Below are 20,827 nucleotides of genomic sequence, written 5' to 3' on the forward strand. Positions count from 1 at the left end.
AGATGAACTAAAAGCGACGGCGATATACACAGAGCTCACAGCACCAGCACGTACACAGACGCTTGCTGTGGAAAGGTTTCGTATAATAGCATATAGCAGACGGTTCTAATTAGTATAACCAAACACCGTAATTGTCATCCCGTGTAATCCTACAATTTACCAAATGTGTGATATACACATTCATATATTCTGGTCACTGAAAAATAATTAATAGCAAAGAACAAGCATTTCATTTTGCGCATGGAGAAAAGCCATGTTTTCAGCAGTATAGTACTGCATATTTTTGGCTGAAAACAGTTGCTTGGCGGCCACAGCTGTTCTTTCATATGAAAAGTTTGAGAGCGGCTGTCAACTGATGCTCTCTTAAAACACAACTGAAGTGTTTTTGTTCTATTTTTAACTCGCTGACAGAAAGCCAATTATGTTTGGTTTTTTTTCGACTCTCAACTACTTTAGTCCTGTCAAACATAGCATCAGTCGCGATAATCCAAGGTCAAGTTTTATTGCATGAATTATGCAGCATGTAAGTTTGGGATTACACTTTCTGCTTAAGGTCTTTCATTTATGCAAAAGGAATCAAAACCTGGATTTGGAACGTGTTACTCCATCAAACATGCAGTTAGAGACGGATTATACAGTTAATGTGGACTTGTGGAGTCGTGCGCAAAAGATGGCTTTTGAAACTGGCTGGCGTTGACTGGCTGTTAGAGCGGTAAATTTGTGTTAAGGGATGGCGTCATTAAATGTCAATATCCTAGTTCGGTAATCCCTTTACCGCCGAGTGTGTAAATGTGGAACAGTATATGTGTACAAGGGTGGCTTATTATTTGTGCCATTTCCTGCAAGGCCAATGGAAGCCTATTTGCCATTATATCATTAACCAGACGTGTACAATTATTAATTATGGCAGATACACCTCAATAGAAACTGGAAGTACTTGTATCAGGCTCATTGTGGCACAAAATTTTTTTTGAGAAACAAGTGCACAAATGTGACCCCTGAATGATGGAAAATTTTCCAACGTGTAAAAGTAGTATTTTTGGAAGTGTTCTTCATAATCTACCATGGCATCAAAATGGCCATTTCGTTTGTCTCCTAGGAATGTACCGACTTATATATGTACACTTTATTACATGTGGCCATCTAAATTTCATGAGGGATTCGGTAGACGCAATGACATTGAATGACACTGAATGACATAGGAACCTCTCACCAATGCGATCGCTCTGAGTTCAAGTCTAAGTCATGCTGGCCTCCTCTCCAGCCATTCGTTAAAAGGCCTGCCGTCAAACAGCGGATGGTCGTGGGTTTTTCCCCCGGGCTCTACCCAGTTTCCTCCCACCACAATGCCAGCCGTCGTTGTATGAGGGAGATATTATTGAGTACGGCGTAAAACATCCCGGTTGCCGATCCATAATAACTAAGCCCACTTGGAGGTTGATTCTTGACTTCACTGACTTCGACCCTCTATGCCGCAAAAGAGACTGAAAGCCACAGTAACTGAAAGTTCCATCTGTTTAGTTAAGGGCTATACTTATGTCTCACCCATCCTAAATGAAGAAGAATGTCCATGCTGTGGTGAGTGCGGTGAAGTAGAAAGTTATTTAACAAAAATCATAATTAAACCCATGTATCATTTATCACTCGCAGCGACTTCCACAAAGCAAGAGTCATATAAAGAGAGTATCGAGTGTATCAAATTTTTCATTCACTGATAAAACGTTATTGAAATAAGAACAATGATAATGTTAGTATTTAAAACGTGCTAAGGCCCTCAAAAGTTTAAACTCACCTAGAGAGTATTTGGATATGATGGTGGTGTCAAATATTTCAATTTCCGGTTAAGGACATAATTTTGTGGACACTAGATGTCCAGTTTAGCGAATGAATGCTGATGTTAAAATGTCAGGCACTTAAATCAAGCTAGTCTGACTCCATAAACTAATTTCCAGCCCTTGCCTAATGATAGCCATAAAACCCACCAGTCTCCGGGGTATTTTCTTAACTGTTTGCAGGGCTTTAAAAGATTACCTATGCTTTACGCCGTTGATGCCGGAAGGCACAGAGAATTTAAGTAACCTCCAATTGGGCTGTGTATATTGTCTGGCTAAGGTGGGAATCACTGACGTGAACAGCACTTCTGACAGGGATTTGGCGAAACTAAAGGGCAAATGTTCGAGTCATTAGCTTCCTCACATTAACTGTGAGAAAGGAAACTAAAAATTGATTTTCTTCTTCAATAAGTTATAGATTTCCGCTGGTTGGCGTGAAAACGTGACAGCCTTTTTTACTCCTGGAAATCGTTTGTTTTTCCTCATCGCCGTTACCCTTTGAAGAAGTTCTGGCTACATGGTTGAATGACAGGATAGCGCCTGGTCGCCGCTGGCTCTTGTTTTTCCTGTCGATGTCGCCAGAGGAAGACGTCCGCCAATCGGTGCGTGTGCGGGTAACCAGAGACGGTTGAACACGCTTGACAATAGAGCGAGAAGCCGGCTCTATACTCGCTACCATCGATTACCCACCGTTTACTCAGGCGTGGCTGAGGTAGTTCAAATCTCAGCTCCTGGTGCTAACACAGAACGACTGTCCACTTTTATTAAATCTTTCTAGGGTGACAACTCAAATTGCAGCTTGCAGCTTTGTGGAATAAGACTTCAGAAACCAGACTCTCGGATGTCTTTCTCTTACCACATTTGATTGCTCAAAAGATTCTTCGATGAGTTTTGTACATTCAGTATTGTCCATGCATGCGAAAAATAGGATGTTTTTCCGTCCTGCACAAGCCAGACGGTTCTTTCCGGAAGAAAGCATTTTATGTAAAACAAACAATATCAGATATAGACACTTTCCCAGAGATAGACAGCGGAACAAACAACAACGCTGTGCCCAGTAGAAGCAGTCTCTGGTTTGTTTAGGCCGATTATTTCGTGACTTTATTGCATAAAACCTCAACTCAGCAGTGCACATAGGCCGTAAATACGTGGCAAAATCTGTAAACGACATGTACGTGTAAACAAGGTGTGTTTTACTTCTTTCAATGGCATTGAGACTTTGAGTTGGATAACCAAATGAATATATAGATAACTTCTCGGCCGTTACCACTAAGGGCCATCGAGCACCAGAACTCAATAAAATTCCAGGACTATAAATCTGTCATATCAGACCATATTAAGTTTAATACCCGCCATACGATTGAATGGTCAAGTGCCAGACCCTTAAAAACTAATATTAACGAACACCACTTCAAGAAATCTGATGGGGGCCATTCAAATACGCCCATCAAAGCCACATATTAACCGAGACAATAGACTCCTAATTCTCCCAGCCTATAGTGACCTTATCTCAGCAGACAGACCCCAGACTACCACCTCAACCTGACTGACGCTTTTGCCCACAGTTGTCCAAGGCTATTGTTTAACTGATGAAGTATGTTTCGTCCATTGTTCAACGGCTCAATCAACAATGCCACCCTCTCGTCAATCTTGTTAAACCGGTTTATGTTTCTTCTTTTGTTCATGTCTTCAAATCAACAACTTATCTCTTTCTTTAGTACCCATTGCTATAACCAATTGATCATTATGCTTGATAACGGTACCTATACCGAAACGTCGCTCACTGAATAAATAGAAGTTGTTATCCGTATATTCGTTTTGTTAATGTTTGTTTTAGCACCGTAACCAACCGAATCCGTAATATCCGTTCAATGAACCAACAACTGCGATCACTTCAGTGTTTTTGAGACTTTGCAGACTTTGTCTTGTGTTATCATTTCTTATTTCTGTAAGCAACAAGTTTCTACTAGGCACATAAGCAGATTAACAATACATGCCATATGGTCAAATACAACTTTATCCATCGTCGACTGACATATTACCTTTTGCACTTATGCTCGTATTGCTCTAGGCAGTGTCTGGCTTTGTAGCTGGTTTGACTGCTCTAAGGTGCCACTGTTTAACAGACAAGTAATGTAATGAGTTCGGCTCGGCTAATGGCTGCGGTGTAAGGTGACAGGGGAAAGGCAGATCAGGTACTGTGCTGTATTTCAGAGAGTGGTAGAAATCAAGCTATGTCAAAGTCGGGAAGTCACTGAAGACATGGGAGATCCGGGGCTCAATCCAAAATCACGTCATACTGCACGGTTTAATTTTGACAATTGTTGTTCTATGCATAGCAAGTATTTAAACCAATATTAGCACTTCTTTATCTTCGTATGTTGTGATTTGGTGTAGGACTAATTGCAATCGTCTTTAGGGAATACATCAAATAGAGGTGCCACCATATTCTGAGAAATGAACATACAAAACAAGTACAAAATTCTGTTAAAGTATGGCAATTAGGAAATGTTTTCTTATATGTATGGACGAGGCGCACTGTGAATAGGAGAACCATTCCTGCCTAAAATAGGTCGGACCTAAGCTGTCGATTCTTGCTGATGCGCTGAGGTGGTCAAGCTGGTAACGTATTTCCTCTCTTACTAAATGAGTACTATTAATACATATGCTATTGGTTGGGAAACTTTCCGTCTCCAGTATAATATATCATCTGATGAATGTTAAACCTTGGCGTGTGAGTGGTAAACTGAGTTTTGTCCTGAGAAGGTTCAACATGTGTTTATGCCCTCTGCCTTCAGGCGTGACAGACATCATGGGTTTCCAAATACAGCTGTACAGGCACTTTGGATAGAAGATTTATCGCGTTGACAAACGGATCTATGGAGGCAATTTTCTTCTCAAGCTGTAAAATTAACTGATAATTTGACTGCGTCTTTCTGAGGGAGACCTGCTCTTTTCCTACGAAATGAAGAATGCAAATTCATGTAGAGATACAACTGGGTCTGTTTTCTTTGTCATGAACGATCTTATTGTCAAGTTCTATTTGGGCAATAATGCACAGCAATGCACTATGCTGTACGTCTTTAATTATACTGTATTAAATATTCTGCTGGGTGCTGTGATAATTGTACAACATTTTGAGTAATTCTAGACAAGTGAAGCTTAATAAATTCCAGGTAAAATCACTGCATTTTTTTTTACCTAATTCTGCTTAAATCATGGTGCAAAGGGGCGTGTGATTTGCTACTATTTATGCATTTACTTGAACAGTTCGAATAAAACCCTGACTGAGGTTAAATGACAAGAGGCCGTATTCCAGGTTAAGTGAGACTATTTGGCAGCTATCACACTGTCGTGGATGCTGTGGTTTTGCTCTCTATAATGTATGCCTTTAACTATATTGTGGACTGCTGGCAATGACATCGACAGAAAACGTTAGCACAATGTGTAAACACTTCGTAAAGTAAACACAATACCAGGTTCTATGTAGAATTGGTAATGGATCAGGTATCTGTTGTGCAACCACATGAAAGTCAAGCGCCGGTGATCCGACTGGTGTCAACCAGTATCAGTGTTTGCTAGTGTACTCGCAAGTATTGTCATGGCGTGGCAGAGAAGTATCGGTGGTAAGATACTTTCGCTTAGAATGAATACCGCCAAACACACAACAGTAAGCTTTCCTCTGGCATACATTCCGTTGGTTATTTTTTTTTCTTTAAACTAGCTATTGTGGCCTCGTGGTGGTTAGCACTACAGCGCGGCGCAATGTCTCAGGAGACTCTCACCAATGCGGTCCCTGTGAGATCAAGTCCAGCTCATGCTGGCTTTCTCTCCGGTCGTACGAGGGAAGTTCTGCTAGCAACCTGGGGATGATCGTGGGCTTCCTCCCACCATAATGCTTGCCGCCGTCGTAAAAGTGAAATATTTCTGGGTACGGCGCAAAACACCAATGAAATAAATAAATAACAAGGCGTTCATTTGAACTATATATGTATGAATGACACTAAGAGAAAACCGAATTTCCAAAGGAAAAAAAAATTTTTTTGTGACAGGCCAAAATATGACCTGAAAATTAGTTGAAATGTCATTTTGTTCTGGAATATAGTAGCGACCATATGGCTTGGCGGCACAAAGGCATTTCATTCTGAAAAAAGAGATATACATATACCTAAATTCTAGATGCAGATAACATCTCCAGTACCCTTGGGCACTGTGCTCTTAAACATTAGCCTAATTAGGGTTCGGACCCACGGATTGTATTATACAATCAATGTGATCATAATGACCTTCTGGGGGATTTATAATTGATACTAAATCCGATTTAAGTCTTTAATTAGTCATTTAGAGCGCCAGCAGTTACAAATTGCTCATCCTTATATTGATTTAATTTACGCTAATGAACCGACTACACAAGCATAACTACTTCGCGAATAGAGTTGCCCTGTTAAAGATAGCAATATTATGAAAGAATGACAGTAATAAGCCAAGTCAGAGTCTGGGTAACACCTGTGCAGCCTCGAACTAGAAAGCTGTTCTATTTAACCCCCTCCGACGCTGTATGAGTGACTTATTCTTGAGTGCGGCATAAAACACCAATCAAATAAGTAAATGAATAAATAAATATTTAAATATTTAACTGCCATTGCAGATAACAGTTTTATATCACCCTCAACGAATATGGAGAGGGGAAAGAGGGTATACTGGAGTCTGTCCGTCCGTGTGTCTCTGTTTTGTCCTTGCATCTCCACCCAAACTATACCAAAACCCAAACAGGTTGTCTATCCATCGAACCTGTGCTTGCTTGAGTTTAATGGCAATCGGGTAATTATTTTCATAATAACCCCCTTTTTATGAGTTTGCGTTAATAGTGCTTTTCCATGTATTCAGATTTTGTCCATGTAACTTTTCTTAAAGCACTTTTTTCCATAAAGCTTAGCATATATACATCTTCCCTGTCACCTAACTTGTGCATGCTTAAGTGTAATTATAATCGGGTAGTTATTTTCATAATTACTTCCTTTCATGAAACTTAATACAATACTTGATTTTCATGGCTACAGATTTACTCCATGGCCATCTCATTATCTGTTATACATTTCATCGACATGCTTAATAACAATGACAGTCTGATTGTTATTTTTGTTTTCATTTTCTTTCTTTTATTCTTGGACGTGTATGGCGATGGAAGGGGCTAGGGAGTATTTCGGTTATATCCGAGTTCTAGTTTAATTTGGTGTCTAATGATAAATGTGCCGTAGGTTTGTTTCCCTGTTTGTACTGAATGGCCATCTCATTATCTTCTGTATTTAAACTCAAACTTCTAATTTTATTCTTATCTGGCCTATGTTATTAGGTCCGCAAGTGCGACAGGGTGTAGTGGAACATTATCAGCTACAGTCCTAGAATTATCTGGCTTCTATGTTAATTTCAGTAGTTTAGGTTTCAAGCGAGTATGTACAAAAAAATCTAATCCATCTTGCATATCAAAATAGCATGTGGTGACATTTCATCACCAGTTTTCTAATCTCGTCACATGATTTACAGATAATGATTATCCATTATTTGTCTAATGCTTCTAGTTTTATCGGGAAAAAATTCTAATACAAAGTAATGATATGTGTGTGGTATTTATTGATGTAAATACACACGATATGTCTACGCCGTATGTCTGGGGTAGCACTTTGAAGCAATTTCATGTAGAACTCATCAGCGGTGAGCACGCCAAATAACGAGAATAGCAGGAAAGTCTGTTATTAATTAAAATATGGCCATTTAGCCCTTATGGTTAAACAATTCGCTCTTTCTGATCTCTCTTCATGAGGCGTGTACAAGCCTGCCTGGTGATGGATTCATCGGGCCTGTGCTATACGCCACGTTTGGCACTTAAAACCTACAAACATATATTTTACTTGGCAGTACATTGATGGATCAGACTGACAGAAAGCATCGTTAAACAGGCAACAGTCCTCATGGTGGATGTTCTGTTGTAAATGTTAATTACATGCGGCATGTTGAAGAGGTGTCCGCTGTTGACTGATGAATGCGAATCTAACAGTTGGCATCCGGGTGGATTCTTCAGTTGAAGTTTACGTTCTGTTCACCAAGAGACCATACAATACAACTATATGAGAACAAACTTATCTGTATATCCAAGCCCGTTTTAGCCCTTTACCATGCCACGGAGGGGTTGAGGCAGGGGAAAGAGGGGTGGGGGTTGGAGGCCTTGAACACATGTTGTATAGTTAAATAGCTTCATATCTGTGATATATAAAAGTGGTACAAAATGACAAAATACTTCTCGCAAGTCATAGTATGTTTGGCGGATATTAAGATCAAATCGGATCAGATACGTGCATACTTAACTACGGTATGATTAAAACCGTCCGATACCGTTCGGTACCGAAAGGTATCTTTACGTATGACTAAAACCCGTGCGATACCGTTGAATACCGACAGGTATCTCTTAATGCTCTATATAATAGTGCTAGTACCATCCTGCAAAACCTAGAACCAGTTTCTGCTTATTAAATCCTTCAAGTACACCTTAAGTCCATTCAGCTAAGCGCTTTACTATTCGACCTATAGATAGAATTTTTTGGGCAAGTAGTCTGTTTTGGTACGACTTAGATGAGTATTGTGCAGCTTTCAGTTCTGTAGGATTGCAGTCCTACGAAAAAATGTTAGGCGGGACCATGTCACACTAAATGACAAAAAACGCACAAAAAGTTATTTAGAATAGACAACGGCTGAAGGAAATTGAGGAACTGAACGTTTGTGAACGTGCCAAGAAAAAGAGAATAGAGTGCCATCTGTGACTCTGGAAAACGGTGTGACAAGTGATAGAAAAATTAATGTCTGCATTGGTGGCATAAAATCCTTATAAGTGCCATGATATGCGACGGTTTTTACCTATGACAGAAGGGTTCGATCTCCGAAGTCCCCTATTGGTATGTTCTGGTACAAAACAGATGACCTACTCCTGGTACATGTAAGACTATACACACTTAGTTTAATGTTGAAAACTTTTCTGTGCCACATGGTATATAAATTATTATACATAATTACAGAATGCACAGAGCTATATATTAATGAACTACCGGCATATGAGAACAGTTTGTTGCATAACGGTGACAAAGGTTTGTTTCATTTTCTAGGAATATCAACCAGATGACTGACCTAGGTATCAAATCTTGCTTACATAATTACCTGTAATCTTCATAACACCATTCCAATTGTCAAATTGGTCACAGCGAAAGCCAATCAGTTATTAAAAGTAACAGGTTTAATAAGTATTGAAACATAAAATAGTGAGTTGAAAACGTGACAGAGCTTATCAAGCAACGCCTTTTTCTAACATGCCAACTAGATGCGGTGTCCATTTTCTGTTATTCAGTATATTTATCTGTATGTAATTTTTCCCTAATCCGACTGGTAAATTTGAGGTAGTACAAAATCCTTCAACTTACACGTGCACGCCTTAAACTAGACGGTGGTATTATACAAGATACCGTTCTTAGACTTCATTGAAATAGGCAGTGATGAATATTATCGACGAAGGCCAGCTGGTTTCACATACGGGACGATTAGCTAAGAAGTGCACATCGACAGTTTGCTCTATCACTGATATATACACAGAATCACCCTGCTGTTCCCTGGCATCAGTGATTTATCTACTAGACGAATACTGTTGATTCTGACCTTTGTCAGTGTCGTTGCATAGTAACTCGATGGACATCCCTTTGTTTTGGGTCGGTCCACATGTGGTCAGTACATACAGCCTGATAATGTCAGTCTGCTAGGTGCGTATTTGTATGTTTAACGACCATAAGTGATATATCTTTTGCGTCTATTCATCTACATGTATGTATGTACATAATCCCACTGTTCCTTCCACACAACAAAACATGACGGTTGTCGTATAAAGTACTAATTCTTCAGCATGACGCCAATGAAACAAATTCATGTACATGTAAACGTATAATTGCAGAGTTTCGAATTCGAACTCTTTCATCACTAAAGGTAAAAAAGTCCTACTAAACCATGTGACCTGTCAAAAGCGTTAGGCGGGATCACATTTACAATAACATGCGTCTGAAAAACAAGTTATTTACAGTAGGCAAAGAGGAAAAGAGGTGTCATTTCTGCCTCTGGAAAACGGTGAGAGAAGTGATCGGAAACCATTGTCAACATAGGCTGCCTAACATTTTTCACAGGTCACATGATACAGGAGGACTGATTTTACCTTCAAGGACAGAAGTGTTCGATCTTGAAACTCCCCTATTAAATTCTGAAGTGTACTGCCGTCCGTGTTTACAAAAGAGCTAGATTTGGTATAAGTTTATTCTTTGCATTTGTGTACTTCTGGTATTTATTTATTTGGAGTTTTACGCCGTACTCAAGAATGTTTTACTTATACGACGACGGCCAGCATTATGGTGAGAGAAAACCGCACAGAGCATGGGGAATAAATAAAAGCGTCACGTCCGACATTCATATATCATTCGTAGTCCGTAAATGGCGTTCCAAGTTGATAATCGCAAGATCCACACTACCTCCCAAAGACAAAGGTATGTAAAAAATTATACAAATAGGAAATAAAGCCGGTAACACAATAGAGAAGCGGTCATCAGTTTTCATTGATGCCGGGAAGACAGTGGTTATTCCAGGCATGAATTCCATATCAAAGTTCAAATTCGTAGTCCATGAATGACATCCGGGTCAAATAACAATTAAACAAGGTATCTCAGTCGCGCTTTGATGGCAAGTCTTTATAAAGGCATCATGCTGATGAAATGAGCATGGCTGCCTTTACGGCTCCTAGCTCCAGGTTAAGCGGTATTAGACACAGTTCGAAAAGGACGAGCATTACAGACCTTAACCGAACAGATTGTGATTCAAAAGTAACGGACGATTACGTCTTTCGCGTTAATATGTAAGAATCTCATACTACAAGAGGCGCCATCTATGATGTTACACATGACATGCTGGTCTGCATCAAAGCTGTCTACAAGATAGACGGTTACGCTCGGCAACCAGCACCATCCATGTTGTTGAGTATGCTATAGATATGTACATAAGGAAAACAGCGCCGTCTATGTGGTTGATCACAATACAGATCGCCAGAGATTCAGAACGCTCTGTCCATACCTGTCAAAGAGAGTGTTATACTCACTGTAAAATTAGAGAAACTCAGAAAGAAGGCGTTTGATGGAGTATCCTTGACAAACTAGCTTTTGAACTAACAACTTGTGACGCAGATTAAAGTCATCATAATTTACGCAAGATCTAATAAATGCTACAAGACGAGATATGTAACCTATACACCATATGCAGGACCCTTTGGTATATTGCTATCCAAATAAGGATAATTTACAATATCAAAATTAAAATAATCCCTTTTGTCGTAAAGGAGGCGTGAAAGAAGACCTTGTTCTTCTTTGTACAGATATAGATCCAATAAGATGTACCATCAGGTCTATCTGTTGTCTTCTTTAAATCCAGTGAAGATTTCCTTCACCGCTTCAGCAATATGGGGGTTATTTAATGCCAGTAGATCATCAATACACCGCTTGGTGAATGAAAAGGATCGAGTTTTAAAGATATTACTTTTAAGTAATTTCTGCATATAGTCGTCTTCATATGAAAATATAAGTCTGCCAAAGGAGGCGCACAATTGGTACCCACTGGAATACCTATGCACTGTTGGTAAATGGTATCCCCGAATTTTACATTAAAAACCCACGACCTTTCACAGGTTGCGGCGTGACCTTCCAGCGTACGATTGGGGAGAAAGCCAGCATGAACTGAAGAACTCACAGTAACTGCATTGGTGACAGGCTTCTCGGTCATTGTGCTGGTGTAGGCCTATATGCTTTAACCGATTCAACTATTTCATAATTCTAGATATGTGATGACACCATCTTCTCAGATCTTCTATTAGCTTCGGAAAAAGAAATGTACGGCTTTCCATCGAATTCATACTAAGACTAGAAAGTAGAAAATTTAGTGACCGTTTAAACAGTGCTGCGTAAGAACTTAAATTACATCGTTAATTTGTTAACAAAATTACCACACACGATTTAATTCGTCTCCGATCGTACGAGTGAAAACCTGCTAGCAAACTACGGATAACCACTGTCGTGTCGTAGAAGTGAAGTCTGTTTGATAATCGCGTAAAACCCAATAAATCAATGAAAAAGCAAGAAAATTTGTACGACTACCTGGAAATATTTCTGTTCTTGAAACCACTTCTGAAGATTAATTTAAATAGTATTCATAAAGATCCACAAAAATACGCTGGATATTTGCAACGCAAAAATGAAGAGCTAAAGGAATTTGTACATGTAGGCCTATCACAATGACTAGATACATGACGTCCGAACCTACACTAGAACATTTCGTCAGGGTGTAACCACTCTTTAAGGGAAAAGCAGTACTTTATTTTCCTATATGATCGTTCCACTCCACTAATCGATGACAGACACGACCTGTTACAGAGAGATCCAATTCATCTTGCTGTAATCTATAAAGAATCCCCTAGATTCTGAAGAATACCTCTTTGAACAAAAATGTCAGCAAGAAAAAGTCACAAAGCTCCGGTAGTTGCGTTGCTAAGGTATTAATCGTTTCGTTTCTATGGGAGGCACTCCAGTGATCTGCTCCAAACATACATACAAACGTAAGTCTATGTCTTCAGGAAAGGATTGTTGTACAGTCAGTTGACATGGGGTCATAAACAATTCACAATAACCACACTAACAGACAAAAGTATGCAATTTTTTGTGGCTGTAATTTTTTAACGCCGAGCATAAAAATTTCATATTTTTATGATGGCGGTTAGGCCTGTGGGTGGAGGAAACCAGTCTGATATTAAACCACCGACCTTCGCCAGATACACTCACATTGACTGGTTTAAGGCTGTAACAGTAGGCCCAAGAGATGGATTCGATGGCAACCTCATTGTTAAGGGCTTGATAGTCGAAGCGCTCCTGCGTTTTATCATCAGAACCAGAGAGGTTCCTTTAATAAAATACAAAACAGCTGCGTAAAAGTACCTTTATGTAAATGTAGTGATTTGCTTGCTTGTTCAGATCTCATCATCCAGCTGGCGTTTGTCTGGCATAATCATTAACCTGGTTTAAATCCCTTTGGGCACTAGTTAATTCCAAAGTTTCGCAGTGTATATAGCCTTACAAGATTTTGGCAAAATCTCGGTTACTCTTTAAGGTTGTTAAACAGGTTGTTTACTTACTGAAATCTTGTTTATGAAACCCGTGACTACAGCGTATTGCACTTGCTCACACTAAGATGTGCTTTAGATGTTACGTTAATGTTTGCCGAGATACCAGGTCTTGCAACAAACAGCCAAATAAACTCAAAGCACAATAAAGCCTACATGTATGAAAAGTAATCTCTATAAATGGTGGTATATGTATAGAATATGAAGTTTGCGTTCACACTCCAAAACTCTACTGAATTTCATGGGATCCGCTTCTGGCACTTTTTGTCACTTTTTCCTTAGTAGCAATGCTTAGCTTTTAATTTTCCCCTCATCTGCACACGGGAACACGCTACATTAGGGTTGTTTGGTTTATTAGGTTGGTTGAGATTATACGAAGCTGTTAGTTTATTTACGTGTTTCGATTCAGCGACGGAGAAAAAACAATTTCAGGCCATAAGTTAAATAGCAGGCGACGGATCTCTGTGAAATAGATCACCGTCGTTACTTTATAACTTGTGCAGTGAATTCTACGAGGCGGTAATTAACGGTACCAGTCTTCAACCACACCTACATATACGTCGAGGTGAGGGTGGACTGCGGTACTCATACCTACCAAAAAAATAAATTTGCGTCATTCTGGAAAGTTTTCAAATCACATTGCAGGGGGCAATATATAGATTGCACGTGTATACCTCAAGTATTTATCGTTGTGCGCTGTTTGCCCCTGGGTGATGCCCCAAGACGTAACACTGGTTCATTACCCTTTTGATCTCGCTGAAGGGTTTGACAGCCAAAACAGGAGTTTGGGCCGGTGCAGCAGGCACTTAAAGCAGACCAGCCATATATCATTGGAGATAAGTTCCCAGGAGGGAGGGAGACAGATATAGATGTTTTCCCACCTATGGGCAATTAAGTTCAAATTGAACGTGGTAGTAAACTGAAGCTGGTCGTTCTTATTTGCTATATGGCCTATAGTTGACGTGTCTGAAATACGAATACGAAAGCGATACTTCTGTCCAGATAAAAGCCAGACAAAAGATAAAAATGCCATTGAGTTCACCATGTGAGAGTTGCCACTTATGCAGTCCACATCCGTTTGTAAACCTAAAAATCCGCTCTGAAAAATGTATGAACCTGTTTTAAATATTACAAAAAATGTATTGCGTGATTGAATTTTGTTCATTGTTACCTTAATTTACAAAAACCGAATAATCCGTAACGTCTATTAAATTCGAGCGAAACTAGAAGAACAGAACAACAAAGATAAATAAACACTGTGTCTGGGTTAGAAACGAATATTAAAAGCATAGCTTTAAAAGCTAACTTACAATACGAATCAGACTTATGGTTCTCACATATGAACGACTAGTTCATTAGTGATACTACTAGAAAGTTTCTGCACTACATCACCACTCTATGTCCTTCATCTGGTCAGGAGGCAGAGTTACTGAATTGTGTGAATTTCATAACCAGCCAGCCTTGCACTCCGTGCGCCATATATAGAGACTATAGCATAGAGCGTAAAAGCAGGGCAGCGACAAAAATGTGATAGTGGGCAAACGGTCACGAGCAGTTGTCAAGTTACTTCAGTTCAGTTCTGTTTTTTTTTTTTTAAACTTTATATTAAATTGTAGACTTCCCCTGATATAATAGCTTAATCAGAATGAGGCAATAAATACAGTGATGTGTTAAATACCATACGATAGCTTTACTTGTAATGTGACATCAACACATAAGCAGACATTGTTTAGTAAATAAAAAGTCATCAGATACTTCTTGCATTTGATTTACTTTGTTATGTTCATTAAACTATGTGACATAATTATCGCAGTCATCGATTAATAATTATCCTCCTCACAGAGTTCGAACGTGGTCAGGTGTACGCATGCGCATGCAATCCCCAAACTCCTCACATTGTTTCTTTGTAAATGTATGCCTTGTGGCAACCTTTGGGACAGTTTATTGCTTTTTTCCCTCTAGGCACCGTAATTTTCCGTCGAGCTCCGCATGGTAATGAGCAACAGGTCGTTATGAGGCCTGGCTTGACGACAAAGTAATTTCCAGCTGAGCACATAATTGCGCTTTCTAAGGTCAATCGGAGTATACAGGACTTGACTATGCCCTAAACTACCTCAGTGCATAATGCTAATTGCTTCCATGTAGATTACTTGAATTTCTATGACTGTGAAGACGAGAAGTTGCATATCTGATAGAAGGATAACAAGCGGACAGTACCTAAGGTTTAAACTTTTATGGCGTGCTGATTAGAATCCAATGTGTCTTCGTTAAAATCAATCAGGAACGCACCAACACTTTCACGAAAAACTCTTCATCAAGCCCGCTTACTGGATGATTCGGCATTAAAAGTCACCACCTTAACAAAGAATGATATGTACTCCACTTCGTCAACGTGTCAAGAACAATTAATTAAGTTTTCAAACATAATTAATTTTCTTGGTTTCCTCGGGCTCTGTCCGTTTTTTTCGACCATAATGCTGACCTTCACTGATAAGTGAAATATTCTTAAGGTACAGCGTTAGCGACAAATCAAATAAAGCAATGTCTTTGAGCAGGTGACAGTGTTAAAAAGCTAACAGTTTGCCGGCTTTGCCTGAGTAGCGCATGAAACTTGCGTTATTGTTCGCTGTAATCATAAATTGGGTTCCCTCAGTAAGAGTTGTGTAGAAAACGGTTTGCTGACAAAAGTAATCTAAAGCAGGCTTAATGTTGTCACATACGAGTCTTAATAATCTAGCTGGGTTCAAATTTCTCAATATACCATAACAATCACACAGGTGTGTCTCAGGTTACCAAAGTGTGGATCTGGCAGGCAGACACACGTTGAGACCCAAAAAAATCTCATAATATTTGTAACCTCAGAATATCTTTACTCCGACCCTGCCTTAATACGATTGCGTAACATTAATTTATTTGCCTTCACTGGATATTTGATATCGTGGTTTGTTGAAACATCTCATTAACTATAAGAAATATGTCAGATACTCCCTAAAAACGATTGAGTGCAAATTTGCACATCAACAATGACATGTGTTTCAGCTGTACACACACATATACACAAGTCGATGTGGATGTGTTAATTGCATTACACACGTTGTGTACTGGTGGTACACAAATTTATGTGGATTTGCATTTTTTTGCCACAGCACTGTGTAGTTTATAGAGAATATGAAATTCTTGTATTAAATTAATTCAGGTATGGCTCGGATTAGTTGTTGCACACAAAACTGGTGTTCCCCAGGAAACAGCTTCGCGGAAATTTGCTCAGGGCTTTGCCATCAGACAGAGTGACACGACACTGCAGGTTGGGTACTATGCCATTTGATTTATCAACCCTTTTCAGTATCCGACACCTGTGCCTTACACCATATTAGTGGACCGAATTAGAATAATGCCAGGATGTTTTATGTTGAGGAAACAAAGCCTACTTTATGTAATCATCTGTTTAAGGAGATTATCGCGTTGCGAAGGAAATGTACCTGATGTTTGAAGGCAGTTTCGTACGGAGGCAAATTTTGTCAGGTTTATGTCACAGAAAAAGAAAGAAAATCATTAATTTATGTATTTGTCATGATGCTCGCAAATTGTTTAAACGCGCGTGTGGGAGGTTTGCAATTCAGTTAAAACATGTTACCGTTAATTTAATGGAGAATATCGATATCAATATATGGACTACAGATATCAATAAATAAATAAAATATAATCGATAAACATTTATCGATAAAGATTTACTAATGTCGATGAAAGATTTATCCATATCGCCAGTTTGTTTATCCATATCTGTAAATAACATGGCAAAAATTTATTCATATCGCTAATTTATTTATGTGTTTTAATGCAGCTTACTGCGCAATGATTTCGACGAAAACATAGTCTAGCAAATAAGAACGACCAGCTTCAGTCTAACACTATAACACCTGCACATAAATTTTAATTAGTTTTTACTGAGTTCCGGTAAAATTTTGAAGCTTCCAAGGTTAGCATCTCTGTGATACTGTTTTTTCTGAGCATATCTGCAGGGTACAGGGCTAGCGGTGTGTAACAGTATGCGTGAAGATGCTCACATAAGACAAGTTAGAATTAAAGATGGCATAAGACATAGATGTTTTGCGTTCAATTAAGCCTACCTGTACGTATAGCGTTCTATGATTTCGATTTTATAATTTCATTCCTAGGATATCCAAGGTTTTTGCTGAAAGGATTGAAAGTCGTGAAATCCATGGGTTATTAGTGTTAATATCTCTGTGTGAGCGGAGGATAGGAATGCTGTAAACATACTACATTCACACTATATGATGCTCACATAAAACTAGTTACAATTATAGATTTAATAAGACATAAATAGTTCACATTTGGCGCAGGTATGGAGTTCTGTGATATCGATTTGATAATATCGTACATAAAACTTCCCCAGAGTTCTTCCCAAGAGCGCTGAAAACTGCCTTCCTCAATCCATCTAATGAATTTTATTACATAAGTATTTATTATGTATTCCTGAGCAGACGGATGCCACGGAAATTCTATTATCGATGCACAACGTCCTTGTTATGTCGAGGAGTGATATAACAATGTCGGATTTGGCACCTGGTGTCAGCAATACATAGGCCAAGATCATTTACTACATGCAAACACCTCCTCAAAAGCAGAGAGAATGATGTATTCTGGTTACTGATAGTCTATGTTTATGATCATCATATTCAAAGACCGCATTGGTGCGCATTGTACACATTATTTAGGAAACTAATTGGCACTATTTCCTTCCCTTAATTGGCAGATCGAACCTTTGACCATAAGTTACAAAACAATAAGTCTAGTTTAAACAGTAACCTATGAAGGATCATAATTTTAATTAAATTTCACTGCCGTGTCCGTAAGTGGGAAGGTCTGCCAGCAAACTACGTAAGGCCCTGGACTTCCCCCGAGCTGTGCCCGGTTTCCTCCCACCATAATGCTGGCCGCCATCGTATACGTGAAATATTCTTGAGTACGGCGTAAAACATCAATCCAATAAATAAATAAAATGAATGAATACTGCCATGTAACTTTAAGCGTCTTGCACTGCCCATACTGCTTTAAAGATGCACACTTATCTCGTGTCGTGGGATGTTAGTATTAATGTTGGACTCTTGAACGTTTTAGATTTGGCCTGGACTTTTACAACTGACCAGACTGTAAACTGCAGATAATGTCTTACTTTACGTTATGTTTCTCCCCATAGCAATTAGCATTAACGGTGGCCTAGGTGATTAGCAGCTCCAGTCGTCCTGCTAAGGATGACAGGTGCTAAGCCATCGTCGCATCCAGCACTTAGATTTATTTATATTGTCAACTACTTATCTCCCAGATGGAATATCGAGCTATAGCATCAATGTCCTCCACTTTCAACCGTGTCTGTTCTAAAAGCCCTAATGTGTATATACATTGTTTACGGTGAGGAAAGGGAAAAATCAATCGCCACGTGACTGACCGAGTGATCGCACACGTTCACAACATGAAGAAACTGAACATTCAACCGCGTTTACAACATGCAGTAACGCCACAACAAAAGAAACAGACTCAACAGACAAGCGTAAGAAAATGTAGCAGCGTTCATAACGTATACAGCCACATTCCTACCATGAAGAAACATTCAGAAAATTTAACCACGTGCACAACACAAGGAAACAGACGCAACATAAAAACGTTAGAATATGTAGCCCCGCTTCCAACATACAGCCATGTTTACAACATGAGGAAACAAGCAGGACACAAAAACGTTACTGTATGTAACTCCGCTCACAACATATAGCTGTGTCCACACAATAAAGAAACAGATACAACACAAAAATGTTACGATGAGTTACTCTGCTCACAACATATGGCTCTGTCCACACAATGAAGAAACAGATACAACTCAAAAACATTACAATATGTATACAATATATAAATATAAATTGTGGAGCTTTATAAAACAATCAAAACGAAGTAATTTTGGCGTATTAGTTGCTCTTCATTATCTTAATTATTTTCATTATGCACAAAATGAAAATAATTCGCTTGTTGGTGGGTGGAAAATAGGATAACGTTAGTGTTAGGAAGGTACTTTGTGCCTTTTTTATGAAAGGTTTTAGTCAGGGTTTAGTGACCATTAAAATTGACAGGGTACCTCTTGATTTATAGGATAAATCATGTATCATACAGCTGTGCCCTCTATGTACATATGTATTGTATGATAAATAACCTTGGGCGTATCATTTCCATGTATTGTCACGTTGTACACTATGGTTATAGCGATGAAAACAACGTGGATACGAAGCATGACCTGAAAAGTATGGGGTGGACGGCATCAGATGTTTACTATACATCACGATTAGCTGATCACATCGCAACTATAAACCATTCAACCTTTGTCTCGAGCTGGAAAATTCTCTCCACGATAGCGTGGGTAGTCTATGGCGTAGGCTGGTCCCGTTTGCCCTTCTGAAACGTGCGTTTTGGCTTCCATTCAAACCACCTGCCGCTATGCACCATAGCTGTGTGACATTTCTCTTTTGTGTTGGTTTCATCGTCAGTCAACTCCATTATTAAAAGATCGATCAAAAAACGTAAACGTTTAAACAATGATGACTGAATGTTGTCAGTGTTACTTCACCGATTGTTTTTAATACAATGATAGCAAAAAAAGAAATTAAAACCTGTAAGGGCCTAATTAATCTCAGCCAAAGCAAGCTATATCTAGAAATGAATTATTTACACAGCATTTGTGTTGCCTAATTCCTAATTCTGCATAACCCAAGGTGCCATGGGGTGTCTATTTCGCTGCCATTTCCAGCTTTTACAGGAACACAGAATAAAACATTAAATGGTGTCAGCTAATAAAAAGGCCTGATTTCACAGGTTATGTGTAACAGTTTACCATCTATCACACTGCCATAGCAGCTGGCAGAACATCTGCTTCGGGGATGGTAGAGCCAGGGTCAATCCTGAGTCGGGGCACACCCGAAACCTTAAAAAAGGAAGTTGTAGCTTCCTGACTTGGCGTTCAGCATTAAGGGGATAGTGCAACGTCCGGTTGACCCGTATCAGTATAATGGCACGGGTGGGGCGCCTTACTTGCCTTCAGTAAACCGCAGCACTATCTAGTGAAGCAGCACTAGATAAAAGAGGGGTGGAATTCCGTCCTGCAACAAGGATGCACATTACATGCACTCTAAGGTTTTACAGTCCATGCTATAGTATTTCTGGTCCAGTGACTGAAGACACACAATACGTCGTCTGATGAATTAAATGTTTGCATATACCAATGTTTTGTTTTACTTCTATTACAGGGGTATCTGTCGGTGTCAGCTGTTTCACGTTGGTCACCATTTCAATGGAGAGGTACTTTGCAATTTGCAGGCCGCTAAGTTCCCGAAGCTGGCAGACTTTATCTCACGCTTATAGAGCTATCGGTGTGTGCTGGATCGTGGCCGGTGCCATCATGATACCTATCGCTGTCCACACCAGATACGGCCCCATCAGGATTGGTTACGCCTGTCGAGAGATCTGGCCTAACAAAGACTACAAACTCGCCTACACAGTCCTCATTGACTTAGTCCTTCTGCTGTTCCCTTTACTGATTATGTCCCTGGCGTACGGGATGATCGCCCGGACTCTTTGGATGGGGATACAATTGGACAAGAAGAGCGAGAAAGGTAACCGTGGGGACCCGTGTTATTTCAAACAACCGCGACCTCCACGTGTTCAGTGTTTGTTTTGATCCAGCCGTTTCTACGTT

General features: G+C 39.4%; 1 protein-coding gene across 2 annotated transcripts in view; it reads left to right on the forward strand.

The window, feature by feature from the left end:
• LOC135473741 (cholecystokinin receptor-like) overlaps positions 1 to 20,827 on the forward strand; it is a 39,450-nt gene that overhangs the window by 8,473 nt on the left and 10,150 nt on the right. For both annotated transcript variants that reach the window (XM_064753619.1, XM_064753617.1), the window contains exon 2: positions 20,379 to 20,744. In XM_064753619.1, coding sequence (XP_064609689.1) covers positions 20,379 to 20,744 — 366 coding nt within the window. The remainder of the gene's footprint in view (positions 1 to 20,378; positions 20,745 to 20,827) is intronic.

The sequence above is a fragment of the Liolophura sinensis genome, chromosome 8 (genome assembly GCF_032854445.1).
Source record: "Liolophura sinensis isolate JHLJ2023 chromosome 8, CUHK_Ljap_v2, whole genome shotgun sequence".
Taxonomy (NCBI): domain Eukaryota; kingdom Metazoa; phylum Mollusca; class Polyplacophora; order Chitonida; family Chitonidae; genus Liolophura; species Liolophura sinensis.